A 21,104-nucleotide genomic window follows, 5' to 3' on the forward strand; every position below is an offset into this window, starting at 1 on the left:
GAATACAGTTGCAGAATAAAAAAAAAAGCAGTACTGGAGGAGAAAGATAGGAGTTTCTGGTCACTATGAAGTAATCATATTTAAGCTTAAATATTTTACTAGTGATGTTCAGCTAAAATTTATTGTATCTTAAAATGAAACATATTTCCTGGAAAACTATCATGTACTGCTTTTAATTTACAGCTGCGTCAAAAACGTACTGTCAAAAGATTATTCTCTCTTGTTAGACTATACTTGAGGGGAGGATCGCAATTTCCAAGTTTGTTAATTTAGTAAGTTCAATACCGACCACTACAGGGACCACCAAAAGCATATGTATACCACAGCAGCTGTCCTGAAATACAGAACTTCTGACTCTTTCCAGAGTTGCTGGAAGTTGCTAGAAGGCTCTGACCATCTTTCCTTGCTACTGCTCATTCACTGAAGGATAATATTTTGTCTTATGCAAACACAGTTAAAAGTGCACTGAAAAAATCCAGTCATATTAAAATCTGAAAGAGCCTTAGGGAAAAATAGCCAATTACTTGGAAATAAGCACAATGATAGGTCTTCAAGACTTACAGGCAATAAGAAAAAGGAACTTCTTAATGAAATGAAAAAACTTGCCTAAGTAGTTCAATTTAGTCTATCAACACTGCAAAAGCAGAAGTTCTCACTGAATGTAAGGCCACATTTTTACCCTGAGGTACACTCAATCAGTGGAACTAGTTGCTCAGAGAAGTTCTATAATCTCCATCTTTGCTGGGTTTCAAGACCAGATGGCAACCTAGCCAAATGTCACAGCAGAGGTGGCTTTAATGAAGATGTTAGACTAGTGACCTCCTGAGGTCCCTTCTGACCTGAATTACCCCGTAATCCTATGATTACTTTAAAAATACAGAAAAAATCTACAGTCTGCTCCTGTAACTTGATAAGACAGTGAGATACAGATGTATATATACAGACATCTACAGGTATCTATAGATATCTATATTTTAAAGAAGGAACAGAAGATGATTTTAATGTAATTTGTAGCACCACAAATCAAACTTGCAAACACTCATTGCCACACTTGTAGTCAGTGGCACGTAGCCTTTGACAGACTTTCCATGCTATCACTTCTGAAGTACTTACATAAGACTGCAAAATAATTTAATTTCTTCTGCTCGTAACATTTTTGATTTTTCTTTTTGAATTTGCACATACTATTACCTTAAAATTACCTTCTGCTTTCTCAAAGAAAAAATACTGAAGTCCAGAGGCTACAGAACAGTCTTTTCTCCAAGGAACATAATGTAGTAGTTACATCTGTACAGCACTGCAGACAGGTTGTCTGAAATCAAGGCAGTTCAACGACAGTAAAGCCACTGAAAAAACGCCTCCATTTTTAAGTAAAACCCAATAAACATGACATTTAGAAGGTCCACCAACATGAACAAGCAGTACTTCCAGATTTCCATTTTAATGTTTGAGTTTTAATTTCAAAGGCTACAAGCTGTTTCAGTATGGAAACATATAGAGTGTGCATAAATCAGAGAATCATAGAATAGTTAGGGTTGGAAAGGACTTTAAGATCATCTAGCTCCAATCCCCCTGCCATGGGCAGGGACACCTCACACTAAACCATGCCACCCAAGGCTCTGTCCAACCTGGCCTTGAACACCACCAGGGATGAAGCATTCACAACCTCCCTGGGCAACCCATTCCAGTGCCTCACCACCCTCACAGGAAAGAACTTCTTCCTCATATCCAATCTAAACTTCCCCTGTTTAAGTTTCAACCCATTACCCCTTGTCCTATCACTACACTCCCTAATGAAGAGTCCCTCCCGAGCATCCCTACAGCCCCCCTTCAGATACTGGAAGGCTGCTATGAGGTCTCCACTCAGCCTTCTCTTCTCCAGGCTGAACAGTTCCAACTCTCTCAGCCTATCTTCATACAGGAGGTGCTTCCAGCCTCCTCATCATCCTCGTGGCCCTTCTCTGGACTTGTTCCAACAGTTCCATGTCCCTTTTCTGTTGAGGACACCAGAACTGCACACAATACTCCAAGGGAGGTCTCATGAGAGCAGAGTAGAGGCGTAGGATCACCTCCTTCGACCTGCTGGTCATGCTCCTTTAGATGCAGCCCAGGATACGGTTGGCTTCCTGGGCTGCAAGTGCACACTGTTGGCTCACGTTCATTTTCCCATCGACCAGCACCCCCAAGTCCTTCTCCGCAGGGTTGCTCTGAATCTCTTTGCCCAACCTGTAGCTCTGTAGCTGTGCCTGGGATTGCTCCGACCCAGGTGTAGGACCTTGCACTTGGCATGGTTAAACTTCATAAGGTTGGCATCAGCCCACCTCCCAAGTGTGTCGAGGTCCCTCTGGATGGCATTCCTTCCCTCCAGCCTGTCAACCAAACCACACAGCTTGGTGTCATCGGCAAACTTGCTGAGGGCGCACTCAATCCCACTGTCCATGTCACTGACAAAGATGTGGAACATGACCGGTCCCAACACCGATCCCTGAGGGTCACTACTCATTACTGGTCTCCAGCCAGACATTGAGCCATTGACCACAACTCTTTGTGTGCGGCCATCCAGCCAGTTCTTTATCCACTGAGTGGTCCATCCATCAAATTGATGTCGCTCCAATTTAGAGACAAGGATGTCATGGGGGACAGTGCTGAACGCTTTGCACAAGTCCAGGTAGATGACATCAACTGCTCTACCCCTGTCCATCAGTTCTGTAGCCCCATCGTAGAAGGCCACCAAATTGGTCAGGCAGGATCTCCCCTGAGTGAAGCCATGCTGGCTGTCACCAAGCACCCTGTTGATTTTCATGTGCCTTAGCATGCCTTCCAGGAGAATCTGCTCCAAGATTTTTCCAGGCACAGAGGTGAGACTGACTGGTCTGCAACTTCCTGGGTCATCCATTTTCCCCTTCTTGAAAATGGGGGTTATACTTCCCTTTTTCCAGTTGTTGAGAACTTCACCTGACTGCCATAATTTTTTCAAATATGAGGGCCAGTGGCTTAGCAACTTCATTGGCCAGCTCCTTCAGGACCCGCGGATGGATTTCATCAGGTCCCATGGACTTGTGCACGTTCAGCTTCTTAAGCTGGTTGCGAACCAGATCCTCTCCTACAGTGGGCGCAAGGTCTTCATTCTCACAGTCCCTGCATCTGCCTTCCAAGACTTGGGTGGTGTGGTCAGAGCCTTTGCCAGTGAAGACTGAGGCAAAGAAGTCATTAAGAACCTCAGCCTTCTCCAAATCCAGGGTAGCCAGTTCTCCCGATAGCTTCCGGAGAAGGCCCATATTGTCCCTAGTCTGTCTTTTATTTGCAATGTACCTGTAGAATCCCTTCCTGTTATCTTTCACATCCCTAGCCAAATTTAATTCTAAGTGTACCTTACCTTTCCTAACCTGGTCCCAAGCTTCCCGGACAACATCCCTGTATTCCTCCCAGGCCGCCTGTCCTTGCTTCCACCTTTTATAGGCCTCTTTTTTCCTTCAAAGTTTCCTCAGCAATTCCTTATCCATCCAAGGTCTCCTGGCCCTCCTGCTGCACTTCCTTCTAGTTGGGATGCAACACTCCTGAGCTTGTAGCAGATGACCCTTGAATATCAACCAACAGTTTTGGGCCCCCCTGCCCTCTAGGGCTGTATCCCATGGAACCTTACTAAGCAGGTTCCTGAAGAGGCCAAACTCTGATCTCTTGAAGTCCAGGGCAGTGAGCTTGCTGCACACTCTTCTCACTGTCCTGAGGATCTCGAACTTGACCATCTCATGATCACTACAACCAAGGCTGCCCTGGAGCACCACATTTCCAACCAGCACCTCCCTGTTGGTGAGCAAGGGGTCATTTCTGCCATTGCATTTACACACCAACACGTATACAGGAGTACCGTTTAGTGTCTTGGCCACCACCTCAGAAAGCAAGATACATTCACATGTACGTCCACAAGAGGGAGACTGGGGCATTAGGGAAAACAAAAACCTGTTTTTTCCTAACCCTGCAAAGAACCCCCACAAATACAACAGCAAGATTTAAGATGCCAAATCCACTGGTTTTTGCTAAAGTTGAAGAGAAATTAAATGCATTCGTAAATCTTTCCAGAATCTAAAAATGTACATAAAATTGTAGTGATAATCATTAGGATAAAAGATCTGAAGGATCCTTTCATCATCTGGGGAAACTGTACAGGCATTAGTGTTTCAGCAATCTGGCTTGCAGATGACCTTCTTGTCCAAACACTTGCGAAGTCCTTTGTGTGGCATGATCAGCAACATGACGTTTCCCCATATAGAATATGATACACAAGTCACAGTCTGTAAATAAACAAAAATCTTGAAAGACCTACACAATTCATTGATTAAGCATGTCTGTTTCAACTATGTTTGCTTCCAGCTATTGCAGTACCTAAATAAAAACCAAGAAATGCTTCACTGGTCTCATGCAAATGAAAAGGGGCTTTCTTGTTTGTTTTCATCTTTAGTCTCCCAGCTTTTATGTTAAGGCTGGAGAAAAAGACAAAATGAAAAGTTTTTTCAGTTTTCAGGGCCATCCAAAATTTTGTATGTGACACCTACACAAAGATACAACCAGAGCTTCTTACAGACCCACTTCCCCTGTCAAAAAAATGGGACAAAATATAATCACAAGAGAGCAAGATCAGTAAACAGCCCTAAAAGACACCACTTAGAGCCTTCTACCCTGGATACCCACAAGTCACAACAAAATCAGGTGATACAGTGATAGCTAGCAATCTCACTGAAAAATGTCCCAAGTACCTGTCTATTACCACTAAGCTGACTCTGTGCCACAGAATTCCCCACACCTGAAAAACACACATCTGTATGTTTGGGATGTCACTCTCAAGCAAGACAACATTCACTTACCCAGAACATTCAAGAAGAGGGAGGAGAGAAAGAGAAGCTGTCTTCCATCTAGACAGTTTCCTTCCATCAGGGAGGTATCTACAGAAAATTCAGTATTTCAGGCTGATGATCTCGAGAAGTACAATCTTTATGTAAAGACTGCTAACTGGATATATGTTTATTAACTAGACCAATGTATTACTCACATTACAAAAAATACAGCAGGTAGAAAACAATTTAACCTTTTGAGTTTAGTCTCAATCTTTTTTTATTGAGATCCCAAAGCAAGGAAATGATGCTACATGACACTAATATTTAGTCTACTGAACTGCAAAGTGAATGCTGCTTCAGATAAACAGGAAGCATCTTCAGAGGCTTTGGAAGCCAGTTTCACCCCTCCAGTTCTGTACATTAAGCCTGGAACTGAGAAATGAAGCAGTAACAGTGCGTCCACAGCAACAGAAGGTAAACTATTTGCTCATTTGCTGGCTTACTGGGGTTTTAAGTGACAAAGTAGGAAACAAGTAGTAGAAGTACTACTGGAAGAACGTACTTTAGTATACTGTGAGCAGCAATATACTTTTTCTAGGCACTGTCTGCTGGAGCAACACATGAGAGTCTTCTACCTCTCATTTAACAAGCAGAACTTGTTAGGAGAATGAAACATACAGTTCTCTAAGAAGACTGGGTTGGAAAAGGTGACAGCTTAGTTTCAGGTTCCCTAGTTTTAAGCTTCATTTCAGTTTGCCAGTTCTTGTACTTTTCTGTTTCTGAACTCTGTTTACATGACTGTTTTAAAATGAAAAAAACCTGCATCCAAGTTCCATAGCATACAGAGGTGTGAAGGTAGAAAGCTACGAAGTCATCTTCATATGACTAGAAAAATACAAACAATGTGATTATGAAAGGAACTAGCATGAAGATTAACAATGTAAGAACGATTAACAGTGGAAGAATGGGGATGGAAGAACTCTATGCCATGACATTCACAATCGTCCTGCCCTGTCCTCCTACATCCTTACTGCACCACATTTTTACAAGCAAGCTGGTTTAGTTAAAAACTAGTGAGTTATCCACATCATCAGAAACCTCTCACACTGCTTTCAACTTTACTTTCAATTCCAACCAGGGGTGAAGTCTGCAGTCAAGAAATTTAGCACATACACATGAAATCCACTCCACCTTTCTAATGAAAGGGCAATTAATGCACAAAATTTATGTATGTACTGCCATGTACTGTACATACTGTCAATTTATTATGTACTGTCACATACAAAACCCAAACCAATCCCATGCAAGTAACCCATGATCAGGGTAAGCCAGTGGCAATGACAGGAAGTTTAATATACTTAGGATAGAATGCTGCTGATACAATGCTAATGGATTTCGGGGTAGGTTTTGTTTCTGTTTTACACAAAGGCTGCTCAGGTGACATTCCATGACACTACAGTACACTGTCAGAATGCCTGTTAAAAATAGCTTCTAATGTTGCTACTGTCCCTGAGGTATGTTATACCTCTGCCCAGGAACTGTGATCAACAGTGTCAGTACCACCATATAGTCAATACCAGCTGAGAAAAGTACAATCGTCTATTTTGGTGTCTAGACTCTTTCCCCCTACCAGAATATCTCATGAACAAGACCCACCATTTAATGTTCAAAAGCCACTCTTGCAACTCACAAAACTTGCACATTTACCGTGTTTCTGACTTCTCCCTAATCGGATAAGAGGGCATAAGAGATGTATGGACATAGCCCAAATGAACACATTACTGTGTAAACGTAATTTTGCATTTTGATTTTTTTACATTTAGCCCCTCTATCCTAAGTTCATAGTGCTATAATAAAAGAATCTCTGAAAGGTATGAAGTAAATAGAGCAAAACCTAATAAGGTGTTTTTTGCTCTGAGGTGGATCAAAGATCTCAACTCAATCAGTATTAAATTCCCTCATTTTATTGCCCCAACCGTAAAATGCACTGTCACGCTTTAACTTTTCCCAGGCTGTTTACCTTTACTGAAAGGTACTTGCTGCTTTTGGCGTGGTTAACTATCACACAATGATCACGTCAATGTCTTTGAGATCATTATGTGGCAGTGCAGACTTACTATCTTATCAGTAGCAATGAATTTCTTGCTGACATTGAGGTGTTACACAACTGCTTTATTCTGACTATGAAACATGAAGAGAGACCTACTTTGTGAACTGGACAATAACGCAACAACAACTTCCCCCTTCCATTACCATCTTCACATGAGGGCAAATTAGACCAAAATTTTCATCATGAAACCATGATACTCCTCAAAACTGCTTTGATTACAAGCATACATGAGCATACATAGGCAACTTAAAAGCAGACCCGAGTGGTGATCATATTTTCAGGTATACGCGTACATGACAGTACGCTTCAAGCTCAACTTTTAATACATACAATGACAAAAGACAGACAGAAGTCTAGTTCTTATAATACACTAAGAAGAGACAAACCCCCCCAACATTTTATGAAGACTTTTCTTTAAACATACATAAAATTCGTAACTATTTCAGAGCAGAAACACTGAAGAGAGGCTTGGTCACTGAGTAGGACCCAACTGTGCCAGAAATTTAAAGAGGAAAAAAAAAAAAACCCACACAATCAAACACCTACCTAATCCCATACAGAACAGCAGATTATTATGTCAAAATAAAGAGGACTTCAGCCATTCACCTGTTTGTACCTTCTTCTAACAAAGAACCATTTGCATGAAACATCAAATCAAAACACTCTCCTTACCCCCAAACCCATTAGGCTTATTTTAGTCTACTTATGTAAACAAGAACTTGGACGATGTAGTCACTGAAATTCATATTTACTAAACAGCCTATGACATGTAATCCTAGAAGCAGTAATTTAGGTATCAGTTGGTCATGCCTTCTCCTTCTGCCTAAAACAAAATCACAGCTTAATGTTAATAAAACCCAGCATACCTTCAAGGAAGCACTGCAGGTTAAAAGAGATTTTAGTTTTTCTTTTTTTAAGACTGCTTAAATCTTTCCAGGCCTTACAAAAGGACAAAGTACATAATTTACATTTTGGAGCAAGAGGGAGGTGAAAGATTCAAGATAAGCAGAAGAAATTTTTCAGAATTTTCAGCATTCAGACTGTAGTAGCTCTACAAAGGCTATACACAGGAGTTCTTACAATGCCTTCTTGTTTCACCTAGCCATTACCTTATTTCTTGTTCATCTTTCAAAACTATTCAGTTAGAACTTATGCTTTGCTACACTATGTTCATCATCAACAAAACTTTTTACAGCCATCTGTATTCAGTTCCCAATTTTGATATGGCAAGAATATTGGAAGTTAATCTACTGAACAATTTCTCCTCAGTATTCCATCCTATCACAAAGAGGCCATCTACTTACCCATTCCTAAACTCATCTTCTTTCTCAGACTGCATTTGAAAAATCATTTTATTTCTCACTAACACTTCCTCACCCCATGAACGCTTCATGAATTAGACAAAAAAGTTTGCAAGCCTCTGTGTATCGCCGGAGGACATGAAATAGAAAAGCCTACTGGGTGCCCTGACAGCACAACAGCAAAAAGGCAAACGTTAAACTCTATCTTACATGCAAGTTCTGCATTCACACACATTTCAGCTGTTGGTGGACAGAAGAGAAGCTTCCACAAATCATTCCAGTTCTTAGGTTCAAAGACAGGCAAATTATGTGAGCCATAGTTCTTAACTCCTGTGGTAAATTGATCACAGAGGAAGTACTATCAAAATGATCTACACTCACTGACAGTTCTGATGCTTTCCTACAGAACATATTGCTTGCTCTAATGAAACAGGTGAATGAAACTACAGTGCCACACAGAGGGTCTGCTCTGACACCTCATCTTCACAGAAGCTGGCTCAATGCGTTTCATCCCTTTGTTTCAGAACACAATGGAAGAAGTGCACGAGCTGCTGTCCGAGCAGATGTACTGATGGAATGGCATGCACAGACGTCAAATACCAGAAAGGAATAAAGGTAGCACGAAGATTTCTGATAAATCCAGACCTTGTCATCTAACTTCTACTTTTGTTTGGTATAAATACGACATATCATATTGTCACTATCTTTTAATCTGAGAAAGACTACTATTGCAAAAGTGAAAAAACCCACAAGTGGATGCTGTATCTGACACATGCAAGCATAACTCCTGTTAGCACAAAGCCTTAGGAAACAAAGAGGTATCAAATAAATATTTGTACATGAAGACCAACTATGGATAACATATTCTAAATTTATGCATAAAGTTTTGCCCTTAAAATTCCCATCTCTTGTGTCAGAATCCAAACTTTTTTTCTTTTTTCTCCCAAAGTTTAACCAAAGGCCTTTCCAAATGTAAACCTGCAGCTCTGCACTGTGGCTTACACTTTCAAACACTCAGGACAAAGTCAAATAATGTTAAGATTTCCCCCTTTTTAAAAGCAGATGTTTATCTAGCATTCAGCTATCTAATGGCAACAATATTGTGAGGTTCAGGGTCCAGAGTGATTGAATACTATTAATGAGAACCATCAAGACTCCAATTCTGTTCTTTTAGGGGGCTACACAGTCTACATATCTCAGGTAATGTGGTGAAAGAGCTCTGGTATCAAAAATAAATTTCAGTTAGTTGAAAACCAAGCTGTTCCAATTTGACCCAAGCAATATCTTTTCTTCCAGCAGAGGGAGGAGAGTTACCTTGGCTCAGCCCAGAATTTCTTCTTGATGCAAAATGAAACACTGCATAAGACTCTGCAACTACAGACATCTCACAGTGCACTGCTTCAGACTCCCGAGACACGAAGTGGTAATTCCAGAAACAAGCTGTTACTTGTTTTTAAGAGATTAAATCTCCTTTTAATCCGCATTATTCCAGATTGTACTGGAATAAATGCATTTTATTTACTGAGTTTTCTTTTTCTATAGGAGAAATATATTCTGTGAAAGGAATATGGACAGATACCCACATAAAGCTCAAAAGGAGAACATGAATCTAAATAGGGACTTAACTGATTTAATTCACATTCTCATACAAAAAGAGACAGTATGATTTGTGAAAGGCAGAGGACATACTTCTTGCCCTTATATTGCAGTCAACTGAACTATTAAGAGTAGTTTTTATCTTAAATTTATATCTTGTTCAGCTGAGGAACATACTTAATTTTGGCAAACATAATTAATACTATCATAGTCTTATTTACTCAAATGGCTATACAAGGACAAATGAATATCTGGACATTAATCTTTCCTTATACACAGACAGCAGAGAAGTTACAAAAAGCTAACGAAGTACACATCATAACCAACAACAGCTATGTTATAAAGATGTCTCTATATATTAATATTAAATTGTATGATGTACTCACAGACACGGGGTTTTTTTTTGGTACCTGCAAGTAAGGTTAGGGTCAGCATTCCTTGACAGCAGCACTTCCACAGTCTTCAAGACTTTTTCCTCTGAAGTATGTGCGGTGCATGCTGCCATCAGCACAGTGTACTTATCTGTTTTGAAATTTGCAGTTAGAGAATTACTTGTGTAAATGTAAATACTATGCTAATGCAGAAGCTCCTTTAAAAGCCTTTACATTTGCTAGACTTGTTAATCAGGTTCTGATACTCTAAAATACTTAGAAAATGGTAAGAAATTTGTTTTCCTTCCAGCGAAAGTCACTCGAAATAACAGGTAAGGTAAAGGCATCTGAGAAGATACTCAGAAACATGAGAGTGAATGGCAGTAGTAAAGCATCTAATCCTACTGAAGTCTAGGATACCTCTTAAGTATCCCCCTCAAAGCCAGCAGGAGCTTAACTATAGGTGCTTGTTCCTCAAATCTTGTTTTATTACCAGTAGATTCACTCCCTGTTCCTCTCCACCTCTCCCCAAAATACAGTCAATGGAAGAAACAAATTAAGTTAACTGCAACAGATAAAAAAAGTGCATTAAATGTATTATAAAAACATAGCAACATGAGTTCTATGGAGAACCGAGGCCCATATAAAGGACAGTTCAAGTAACAAGGCTTTATTATACGGCTGAAGGAGAAGGAAGTAAATTTACTAGAATACTGAGGTACAGTAGTGGCCAAAGATTAAAAGCTGGGGTTTAGATGTGTGTTTAAAGAACATCTACACAGTACATAAAGATTCATCAGGAGGAACTAGTGTAGTTGCTCCAGCTCTGAAGGCAGCTGGGTGTTACATGCCACCTTAGCTCACAAATCAGAATTCTACACCATTGCTGTCTGCCCACAGAACAGGGGAGATCTCCTTTCCTATGGTTCTCCTAGGGATGTGGGAAGCATCATACCTTAAGGTCCTTAGACTGCCATTTGAATAACTGCCCATTTTGCTTGTTGTACAAACTTGTTCACAAGTTCAAACATGCCTTTAACAATACGTTTTAACGAGTATAATTTTAGTTGTACCTACTTCAGACCATATCATGAAGTGTTACAATGTATTTTCGAATTCTCTTGTAGATATTTTAAGACTGTGTATGTATTAACACCTTTATTCTTCAACTGAGGTCAGATGTTATTTAAACATGGAAAGTTTGTTCTGTACTTTACCCTCCTCTGCTTTACTTTCTTTCTTACCACTTCTTGTCCCTGACAACAAAGACCTCAGTTTTGCATTCAAATTCATCTGTTTCTTAATATACCATATTCTAATTTTCAGCTCCTCCTGTAGAAGTTCTACCACATGTAATACAATGTTAAATGAAAATTTCAGTTTAAGAGAGTCACCTGAACAATAAACAACGAACATTTTAGTAAAATAATCAACACACTGACAGATTTTTATTCAAATGGTTAACTTGGTTATCAATAACAACATGAACGGAAAGATGGCAGGACACCGAGCAACGGCAGAAATAAGCACCATTAAAAGTAATACGCATCATTAAAAAACAGTTATTAATTTCTGTTAGCATACTCATAGCTCATACATGTGAGCAAGAGAAGAAGGGGAAGAAACACTTTAGAATTCTCAGGTTTCTCTTTTGCTGAGAAAAACAGGTAAGAGACTGCAAAAAAATATCAGTTTACGTTCAGCCTAGCTGAAAAACCCAGATGAGCCAGTGAATTTACTCCAAGGCTTCTGCATTCTGATCCCATCACACAGTGAATGTTACTTTAGTTCCTTGCTCTTCCTGACTACAAAAAAGGTAAAATTAATTAACCACTTAGAAAGAAACATGACAAAAGGTGATTAACAGTATAGCTATTATTAGGATTATAAGCATTATAGGATAATTAGCATAGGATCAGTTATGTGATTGTCTACTGATGTAAAAAAAGCAGGACAACTGATGACATTTAGTAGCATTTTAGGATGGCATAACTTTACTGAACACATATGGCCTGACCTAAATTAGCGCTTTGCAAGACTTCCTGGATGGACAGTGCTCTGCTACATATGCCCCAGCTACTTACTGTTTCACTACACAAACTACTAGGGAAACAAGCTAAGAAACCCGATCCTAGCAGCAAGGTGTCACTGAGAGCAAACACATTTGGTCACACACTGAAGAAACATGACATGCAAATAGTTGTGGTAAATGGCTCAATGTCCAGCTGGAGACTAGTAACGAGTGGTGTCCCTCAGGGATCAGTGTAGGGAGGGACTGGTCTTGTTCAACATCTGTTGGCGACATGGACAGTGGGATTGAGTGCGCCCTCAGCAAGTTGGCCTATGACACCAAGCTGTGTGGTTCGGTTGATAGGCTGGAGGGAAGGAATGCCATCCAGAGGGACCTCGACACACTTGTGAGGTGGGCTGATGCCAACTTTATGAAGTTTAACCATGCCAAGTGCAAGGTCCTACACCTGGGTCGGAGCAATCCCAGGCACAGCTACAGGTTGGGCAAAGAAGAGATTCAAAGCAGCCCTGCGGAGAAGGACTTGGGGGTGCTAGTCGATGGGAAAATGAACGTGAGCCGGCAGGGTGCGCCTGAAGCCCAGAAAGCCAACCATATCCTGGGCTGCATCTAAAGGAGCATGACCAGCAGGTCAAAGGAGGTGATCCTGCCCCTCTACTCTGCTCTCATGAGACCTCCCTTGGAGTACTGTGCGCAGTTCTGGTGTCCTCAACATAAAAGGGACATGAAACTGTTGGAACAAGTCCAGAGGAGGGCCACAAGGATGATCAGGGGACTGGAGCACCTCCTGTATGAAGACAGGCTGAGAAAGTTGGGGCTGTTCAGCCTGGAGAAGAGAAGGCTGCATGGAGACCTCATAGCAGCCTTCCAGTATCTGAAGGGGGCCTATAGGGATGCTGGGGAGGGACTCTTCATTAGGGACTGTAGTGATAGGACAAGGGGTAATGGGTTAAAGCTTAAACAGGGGAAGTCTGGATATAAGGAAGAAATTCTTTCCTGTTAGGGTGGTGAGGCACTGGAATGGGTTGCCCAAGGAAGTTGTGAATGCTCCACCCCTGGCAGTATTCAAGGCCAGGTTGGATGAAGCCTTGGGTGAGATGGTTTAACATGAGGTGTCCCTGCCCATGGCAGGGGGTTTGGAACTAGATGATCTTAAGGTCCTTTCCAACCCCAACTATTCTATGATTCTATGCTGGTTAACTGGTCAGCCGCAACTGCTGCCCACAGCAGTTCCTGCACTATTTATAGCTCTCTACAGCCATCAAGGAGGACCAGGTGTGAGTTGTAGGCAGCCATAGGTATAGGCAGCCTCACGGAAGTTCTAAGTTGGCTACAGGGACAGTAGTTTGAAGGCATGATTGCTTTTGCTGCAGGCAATCTGCTCTAATCTCATACTCTGATCCGATGCTAAGAAACCCAAGAAAACACTCTGAGGTATATTTGTATCATCTGCATTTCAGTCTACTACTACTACAAACACTGACAAGTTATTGGATAATATGATTACTGCTTTTATGTACTTGGTAGTGTTGTGTGTCATATGTTTCTCCTATATTGCTGTGCTTTTTCTTTAGCTTCGATAAATCTTCCAACACAATGAAAAAGAAGGAAAGTAACAGTAAGTAAGAAAAAGTTATCATTATGCCATTATAATTGATAGAACTGAGATTACATTGAAGCTCCACTGAACTCTAGTGGAATATGGTGATTTAGCAAGACATTGACAAACAGTTTTCACTTTATAGAAAAATGTGCTCTAGTTTTAGAAAAGTCCACATTAGTTTTCCAGAAACTGGAAAGTTATTCCTGTTCTTTGGGATTCTATCTGGTTTCTGTGTGTACATACTTCATAACAGGATCAAACAAAGGAAGTTTTAGCTGTCCAACTTTGGCCTAAAATTCTTGAACAAATATTTCAAAATACTTTATTTTTAAAAAAGTACTTGGAGATTGTGAGGTAGAGGGTGAAGAAGACAGAATAAGAGAGAAAGAACAAGAAAACCCATCAACTGATTCCACATCAGTTCCAAGAACACAATTTTTACTTTACTACTTTTATTTCAAAACTGTGAAATCTAGACTAGGCCCCCATTTGCCTGTGAATTTTGATTTTTTCCCTATATATGTAAAAAGAGAATAAGGATAGGACAATATCTGGTACTGGGCATTACTAACCAGTACTGTTCATTCACATCTTACCTATTTCAAAACATGCATTAGCACCTCTGTCCAGAAGAAGACGCACTACTGCAGACTCAGCCATACTGGCAGCAAACATCAGGGGAGTCCATCCAAAGTGAAAGCTAGATTCTATGTTTACACCTGTCAAAATTTAAGATACTAAAATCGTAAAACTGCACCACAATAAACATAATTGTTAATAATTTTTATTCTCAATACGTATCACTACAAAGGTTACACACTGTGTTTAATCCTAAAGAGAGGAGTTTCTTAGACCATTTTTATGTTTCTAATACACCTTTATCCAGGACACCAGCAAATAACTTTTAGAACTGACATGGAGGAAGCTCAGTTCTCAATTCAGGAAGTTCTGTTCCACAGACTACAATGAAATTATTTTTACAGCTAAATTTATTACTTAGATGATTTTCTTTTTTTTTTTTTTTTAGAGAAGTGCACAGAATCTCTGTTTTCTCCACTTATGTGCAGTAACTTCCTTCAATCAAAATGAAAAATTTTGATTCTTTCCAAGCCAAGCTATGGAAGCAAACTGTTTGTCAGGTAATTAACATCATACTGACTAGGGTTTTCCTGCTTCACAACTCCTTTTATTCTCTGCCTTGAAAGGCAGTTAATTAACAGATACCAGTTTTGCGTTCTGTGCTAACAAAATACCATCTCGATAGAAAGAAGAAGATTGTGCAAGATCCAGTCACAATCACCAGATTTGTTACCCTTTATAAAGCCACATCTTCTTTATGGCTAGAAGAAAACTTGCCAGAAAGCCCTCCCAAACTCACCAAGTAGCAAGCAGCAGCCTGAGATACTCATCTGACAACTTTCAGATAATAATTTCTATACATTTTGGGGTAAGAGGAATCATCTTTCCTTCAATCCTTCCTCAAATATTACTTCCTCTACAACAGTATCTATCAGCTGGTTCTATATTAATCAGAAAGTGATTATGGATAATCAAAACTACTTCTTTACAAGAGACAGCTTAAAAAAAAAAACAACAAAAAAACCCATCTCCTAAAAAACTTGTGACAGTTGAGCTACATACATACCCGCATACCTTTTCATACAAAATGTGCATTTACCCTCCCTGTCTCAGTAGTTTGTTAAAGCTGTGCTCAGTGTAGCAACATAAAGTCATCAAAGCTGAGGGAGTAACAAGTCACTGCTGTTGGATTTATTCTTCAGCTGTTTAAGATCACTGAACTCATAGAAGCAATCAGTAAAGAAGGAACATTCAATGAAAGCCAGGTGTTGAAGCATTCTAACACCTCTTAACACCCAGAAGCCACAGAATTCACAATCAATCCCTCTTTAGTAATGCATACATACTAGCTGCAGTCTTTCATGCCACAGCATTCCAGTTTGCCTGCAGTACACAAAACCAGCTAGAGTCTGAGAGGAAGATAAGGAAAGGATAACTCAAACAGTAACCGTCATGTTGCTACTTGGCTGCATGGTTATCAGAGTTGTTGACTGAATTAGAAAATGCCTTCCCTTGGTTACTATTCAGACCCTCTCATAACATAAGCTGTTCCTGAAGTAAGCAGCATTATTTTAGCATTTAAAGAAGTCTTATAAGGCAACAGAGAAGCCCAGAAAAAAATTTACAGTGAAAAATCAGGCCAGATCCAACAGTCAGAGTTGGATGTACAGCTGCCACAGCTCTACAACCCAATGTTCAACCAATACTGATGCTGAGCATGTATCCCCAGCAAGCACACACCGGCCACACCGATCAACACAGACATAGCACTCATTTGAACTCACACAGCAGCAATGGTTTCATACTGCTCCCCTTTGGGATACGTCTATCTCTTCCAGCTGCTGGCATCGCAGACACACAGGCCTCCGAGCCCCAGTCCCACTCCTACAGCTGGCACATCACTCCTGTCTTTACAGTCGCTGGCACCCAGGCACAAAGGACCCCATGACAGCCCGGGGTCCCTTCCTCTGACTCCGTAATGTGTGTTCCTGCCCACCCTCAGGCTTCTCTGCTCCTCTGGGCTTGTGGAGAATGGCTTGTAATGGGCTGATGGTTTCCATGATGGGCAATGGAAGAGCTGGGTCAGAGTATTTGAGCTCCCCCACCTGCCATTATCTCACTGTGTACTGTTGTGGGCATCAGCAGAGGAGCTTTTCAGTCACATATCCTCACAAATTATGTCTGGGCAGCAAAGTGGATGGAGCATTATTTCTTACAATCTGAGTTACACGTAAATATCCTCCTCTAATCAGCAATAGAGAGAAATACACTGTGGCCCCAGATTAGCTCTACAGCAGAAACTATATGAAGCATGTGAATAAATGAAGCAAAAGAAAAACAAAGGAAGAATTACATTCTTTCTATGGTTACTACAGTTTCTCTGGTATCTCTTTCAGATATTTTGTTGACTGTAGCTAAAAAAAGTTATGGTAGAAAGGCTGTTTTTATAGAGAAAAATGTAACCTCAAGTTCAGAAAGGTTATCAAGGGAATGCCTGAAGAATTACAAGCAACCTCTACATACAGCTCTTTATGCTAAATAATTTAATGTTTGACATCAAAATAAAAGAAGTCTCAAAACTCTTAAGAACAGCTCTTAGTATTGTAATTCATTCACATTCAGACCCAATTTACCTGAGGGAAAAGTCGTAAAATGCTTTTGTCTACAAGACTTCTCTCTAATAGATATACTGATTTCTGAGTTAAATCAAAGCTGCTGATGTCTCCCACTGCTAGGCCAGCTATGGTTCTCACCTGACTCAGGGTTCAGAGTCCTAAATTGGCTGAAAAAATTACTCACACCCACCTCAGTTTACTACTACTTTAATTCCCTGAACTGGCTCACGAAAGATCAGATGAGCTCTAGCACTCATGCAAGGATAAGAGCAGCACAGACTGCTGAATGGCTGAATGAAAACAAGAGGACTGCCCTGTAGCTACATCTTTGATCAGCCTAAACTGTCATAAGGTTGTAATTTTTAATTCTATATGAGGAAAACAAATTTATGAATTATACGGTTTTAAGTATTTTACTCCCAAAGCAGACCAATAAACCCACGTCCTATCTGAACCTGTTACTTGCTTGCATTACTTTATGTGACACACACTTTAGAAAACTGTTCTTAGTATGTTGCCATTTTATAGGAGGGATAAGAGAAGACATTGTGCTTGTCCATCCCCTAAAGGAGCTCTGTAAAACTGCCTCAGCACCAGACTCTTAAAGCAGTATCTAAGCAAGCCAGAAGACAACATGTTCACACTCTATCTGAAAGAATGGACCCAATTGTTGCTAGGAAATATGCTTCCAACACAAACTGAGTTTGGTTGAGTGGTGGCAGCAAGTCTCCTGCAAGCTCTACTGAACATACACTAAAGGCAACTTTGGAGGCAAAGATTTAATCTGACTGAGCATCAATCCTCTGAAGGACAATGTTACCTTTCTTCAGAAACACCTCCCTGTTAGAGGCGTTGTGTTCTACCGCTTTGCAGGACAGTACTGCATGATTCAAAATTTACTGGTAGTCCTATTTTCAGGAAATGACAGATTCTCTTTGTGATACTGTCATGTGCATTTCAGGAGACAGGACACAGACTACAGGAACCTTTGGCCTGACCTTACACTCTTAGCTATCACCATCTTCCCATGGCATAGAACTGCTCAGTATGTAACAGGCATCAATACGGAAAGCAAACTATTGCTGTTGGGCTGTAATACCGGCAATTAAATATGGATGGCAACAGCAAAACAATTACGTAATTCGACGCACAGATATTGCAAAAAACTCTATAAATAAGATCATATTTTCCCAAAGAAAGACAGAAGATGTATTTCACTCTGTATTTCACTTCTGTGTTTTAGCCTGTCCAATAGCTTTTATTTAACTTAAAATCGTTCCTCCACTGTGGTGAGAAACAGTCATCTTCTAAAAGGGCAAGGAATGCCATCGGTTTATCTCAGAGAAACTCACTGCTAACTAGGAAACTATTTTCTTCCTGCCATAAGACAGATTTTCCTCAGAGAACAAGCTCTTGGTTACAATATTCTGCTTGCTTGCTCAAGCAGAACTTCCTGACAATTATCACTAGGCAGGTCAACTCAGCTATGCAGTTTTTGATTGCCCTGGATGCTTCAGTAAGTGATCCAATCCTCCTAACACTGAATAACAGAAACACATTACACACAATTACTGAGAAACAGAATAGGGAGAAAGGCTTTTAGTTTTAAGACAAACTACTTTTTAGTGACAAATGCCACATAAACCCTATCAGACCTTTCAGAAACACACAATCATTGTCCAGCTGATGTTGCCAGGACAGCAGTATTATAAAGGGTGCATACCAGAAACTTAACAGTGCTGTGACTGAGAAAAATACAAAAATGGAATTTCCAAACTGGGGGAACATTATAAGGAAAAAAAGCCAGCCTCCCCTTCCTGCCAACTTCTCCCCCAGCAACCTTCAACATTAACGTAAAACCACCCACTGAATTCTCACTCTCAATTTAAACCACCTCAAATTGTTTGTTACTTTCAAGTTAAGGATGCATCTGAAAACAAAGAAACACCTTATTTCACAGTTCACAGGCTACAGTTTTATCAATTTTCAGTGCTCCTGGCTGACAAAAGAAATAGAAATTAGAAGGGTTTTGCTAGAATACTGGATGCTGAGTCACTGAAAAAGTAATTTGATTTTTAAAGTAAGAGTCTGTATCCTGTATTGGAAACATTCACATACTCCTACATGCACTCTACATGTTACTTTGATACAAGAAACTCCTGAAGCTTTAGAATTCTTGCCAAGTTTAATTAAAAATTAAAAAATTCAACTTCATAACTGACTTTCCTTACCAGAGTTTAAGAGTTCTTCAATTAATGACACATCACCATGAAACACAGCCTTCCTTAATGCTTCATTCTTGTCTGCCTGCAACATTTGATCCAACTGCTAGATAAGCAAAGAAAAATTGTGTCAAAACCCAGTACCTGTGTTAAGGTAAAAACTAAAGCTTGATTTCAGTATAAAAGCACCGATGATCTCTGTAAAGACAAAGCAGAGAAGGGGGAGCAAGGAGCAAGGCAGAACTTTTAATCTTACATCTCTGTACACCTGCTATGGGTCTACTGTAAAACATAGTTTTAAATCTGACTTTTCAGAAAGGTTCCATTCTTGAAAATACCTTCTTTCTCAACATACCTACTATCTTCCTATGCTGCTCTCAGTTTTTCTTAATGATGTTTAATTTCAGTTATTTTTCATCTTTTGGTGTAGAAAAACTTTACAACAGATTTCTGTAACTTTTTTGTATATTTCACATGTTGGAATCACAGCATTAGAACATACATCTATCAGATATAAAAACTGAGAGTCTGGGACAATGTAGCTCTGTGACTAGTTGTCTGGCTTAATACAGCACCAATTCACAGCTGGAAAAGGTTACTGTTCCTCTTTCCTGCCACTCCTGTTGTGGCAGAGGTATTTGTGCTGTTGCATTATGAATGATTTGGCTCAAAAATTCCCTGACCAAAAGACTAGTTTATGCATCAGACAGTTATCTGACTCAAGTTTCTTTCAAAACCACCACAGACTCGGCCTCTATCAAAGCTACAGATGCAGCTGAAGATCACTACTGGTGTTATCTAGATTATACAAAACCTGTAAGTGGAAAACTATTCACTAATTTCTTTGCAGACATAAGTGGGTATGGCAAGAAGTCCTATCTCACAACAGGTTTTGACATCATGAGAACTGAGAATTACAGTTTTCCCCAGCACACTGTAGTATTTCTTTCCAACATTTTTGTAAAGGTTTTACTCAGTGCTTAGTGTCTAGAAAAAAAAAAAGGTCGAGACACAGCCAATATCATAATTTAGCTCAATTGTCCTACTCAGCCAACGATTTCCAAATAACACATATCTCTGAAGAGACACCTCAGTTCAAAGATCAAAAACCTGAAAACCTTACTATAACCTTCAGCAAATATCGAGCTACTTCCATTCTCCAGTTCCAGCCACGAGACAAACCAAGGGCCAACAGGCCTTGCAGATCTGCCTCCACCTCACACTACCATATGCCTCACACTCGTGAGATGCAACAAAACCACTTCAATCTTCACGTTAGCAGCAAACAGTCTCACAGTTTTTAAACAGCTTTAGAGGCCCCTGGTTGCTTTCAAATTTATTCTCACAATGAGATAAGGGCTGGGTCTGTTGTTAAGTGTTTTATATACACATTAAGGTTTTATGCAGGAAGACACCCTCCAAAACTTTAGTGTGGGGAGGGGTGGGTGGGTGTGGGCTGCTAGTAGAGGTTTTCTGTACTCCTGTATTGAGGGCAGACCACCACTCCCCTGCTGGGAAATAACCACACAATGGTCACCTGCCGCAGCCCTCCTCAGTGAGACCCACCGAGCCCCACGCTCTTACCGCGGCATCAGGCCGCACTCCCCCGGCTCCGCGCCCTCCCCGCCGCAGACCCCAGCTCGCCCCAGCTGGCCTCACCAGCGGCTCCTGCCGCACTACGCCGATATCCCAGCCGTCCTCGTCGCTGTTGCTGTCGTCGTCCTCGTAGCCCCCGGCCACGACGCGGAATTCCCACTGCGCGGCCGCCATGGCTCCCCGCTCCGCACGCATCGCCTCGACCCGCCGCCAGCGCCCAGTCATATGGCCCGCCCCGCTTTCCCGCGCA

At 40.7% G+C, this 21,104-nt stretch overlaps 1 protein-coding gene across 3 annotated transcripts in view; it reads right to left on the bottom strand.

The window, feature by feature from the left end:
- The window catches only part of ASZ1 (ankyrin repeat, SAM and basic leucine zipper domain containing 1), a 44,586-nt gene extending 23,514 nt beyond the window's left edge, over positions 1 to 21,072 (bottom strand). For 2 of the 3 annotated variants that reach the window (XM_057412186.1, XM_057412185.1), the window contains exons 1-4: positions 20,918 to 21,072; positions 19,268 to 19,364; positions 14,439 to 14,561; positions 10,250 to 10,361 (exon numbers count right to left, since the gene is read on the bottom strand). In XM_057412186.1, the coding sequence (XP_057268169.1) occupies positions 10,250 to 10,361; positions 14,439 to 14,561; positions 19,268 to 19,364; positions 20,918 to 21,049 (464 nt within the window). In that variant the 5' untranslated portion in view covers positions 21,050 to 21,072. The remainder of the gene's footprint in view (positions 1 to 10,249; positions 10,362 to 14,438; positions 14,562 to 19,267; positions 19,365 to 20,917) is intronic. The other variant, XM_057412183.1, reaches the window with a different exon arrangement.
- Between the last annotated feature and the right edge of the window lie 32 nt (positions 21,073 to 21,104).

The sequence above is a fragment of the Pezoporus wallicus genome, unplaced genomic scaffold, assembly GCF_028554395.1.
Source record: "Pezoporus wallicus isolate ANWC-B61680 ecotype Strahan unplaced genomic scaffold, APGP_CSIRO_Pwel_v1 contig_3858, whole genome shotgun sequence".
Classification (NCBI taxonomy): Eukaryota; Metazoa; Chordata; class Aves; order Psittaciformes; family Psittacidae; genus Pezoporus; species Pezoporus wallicus.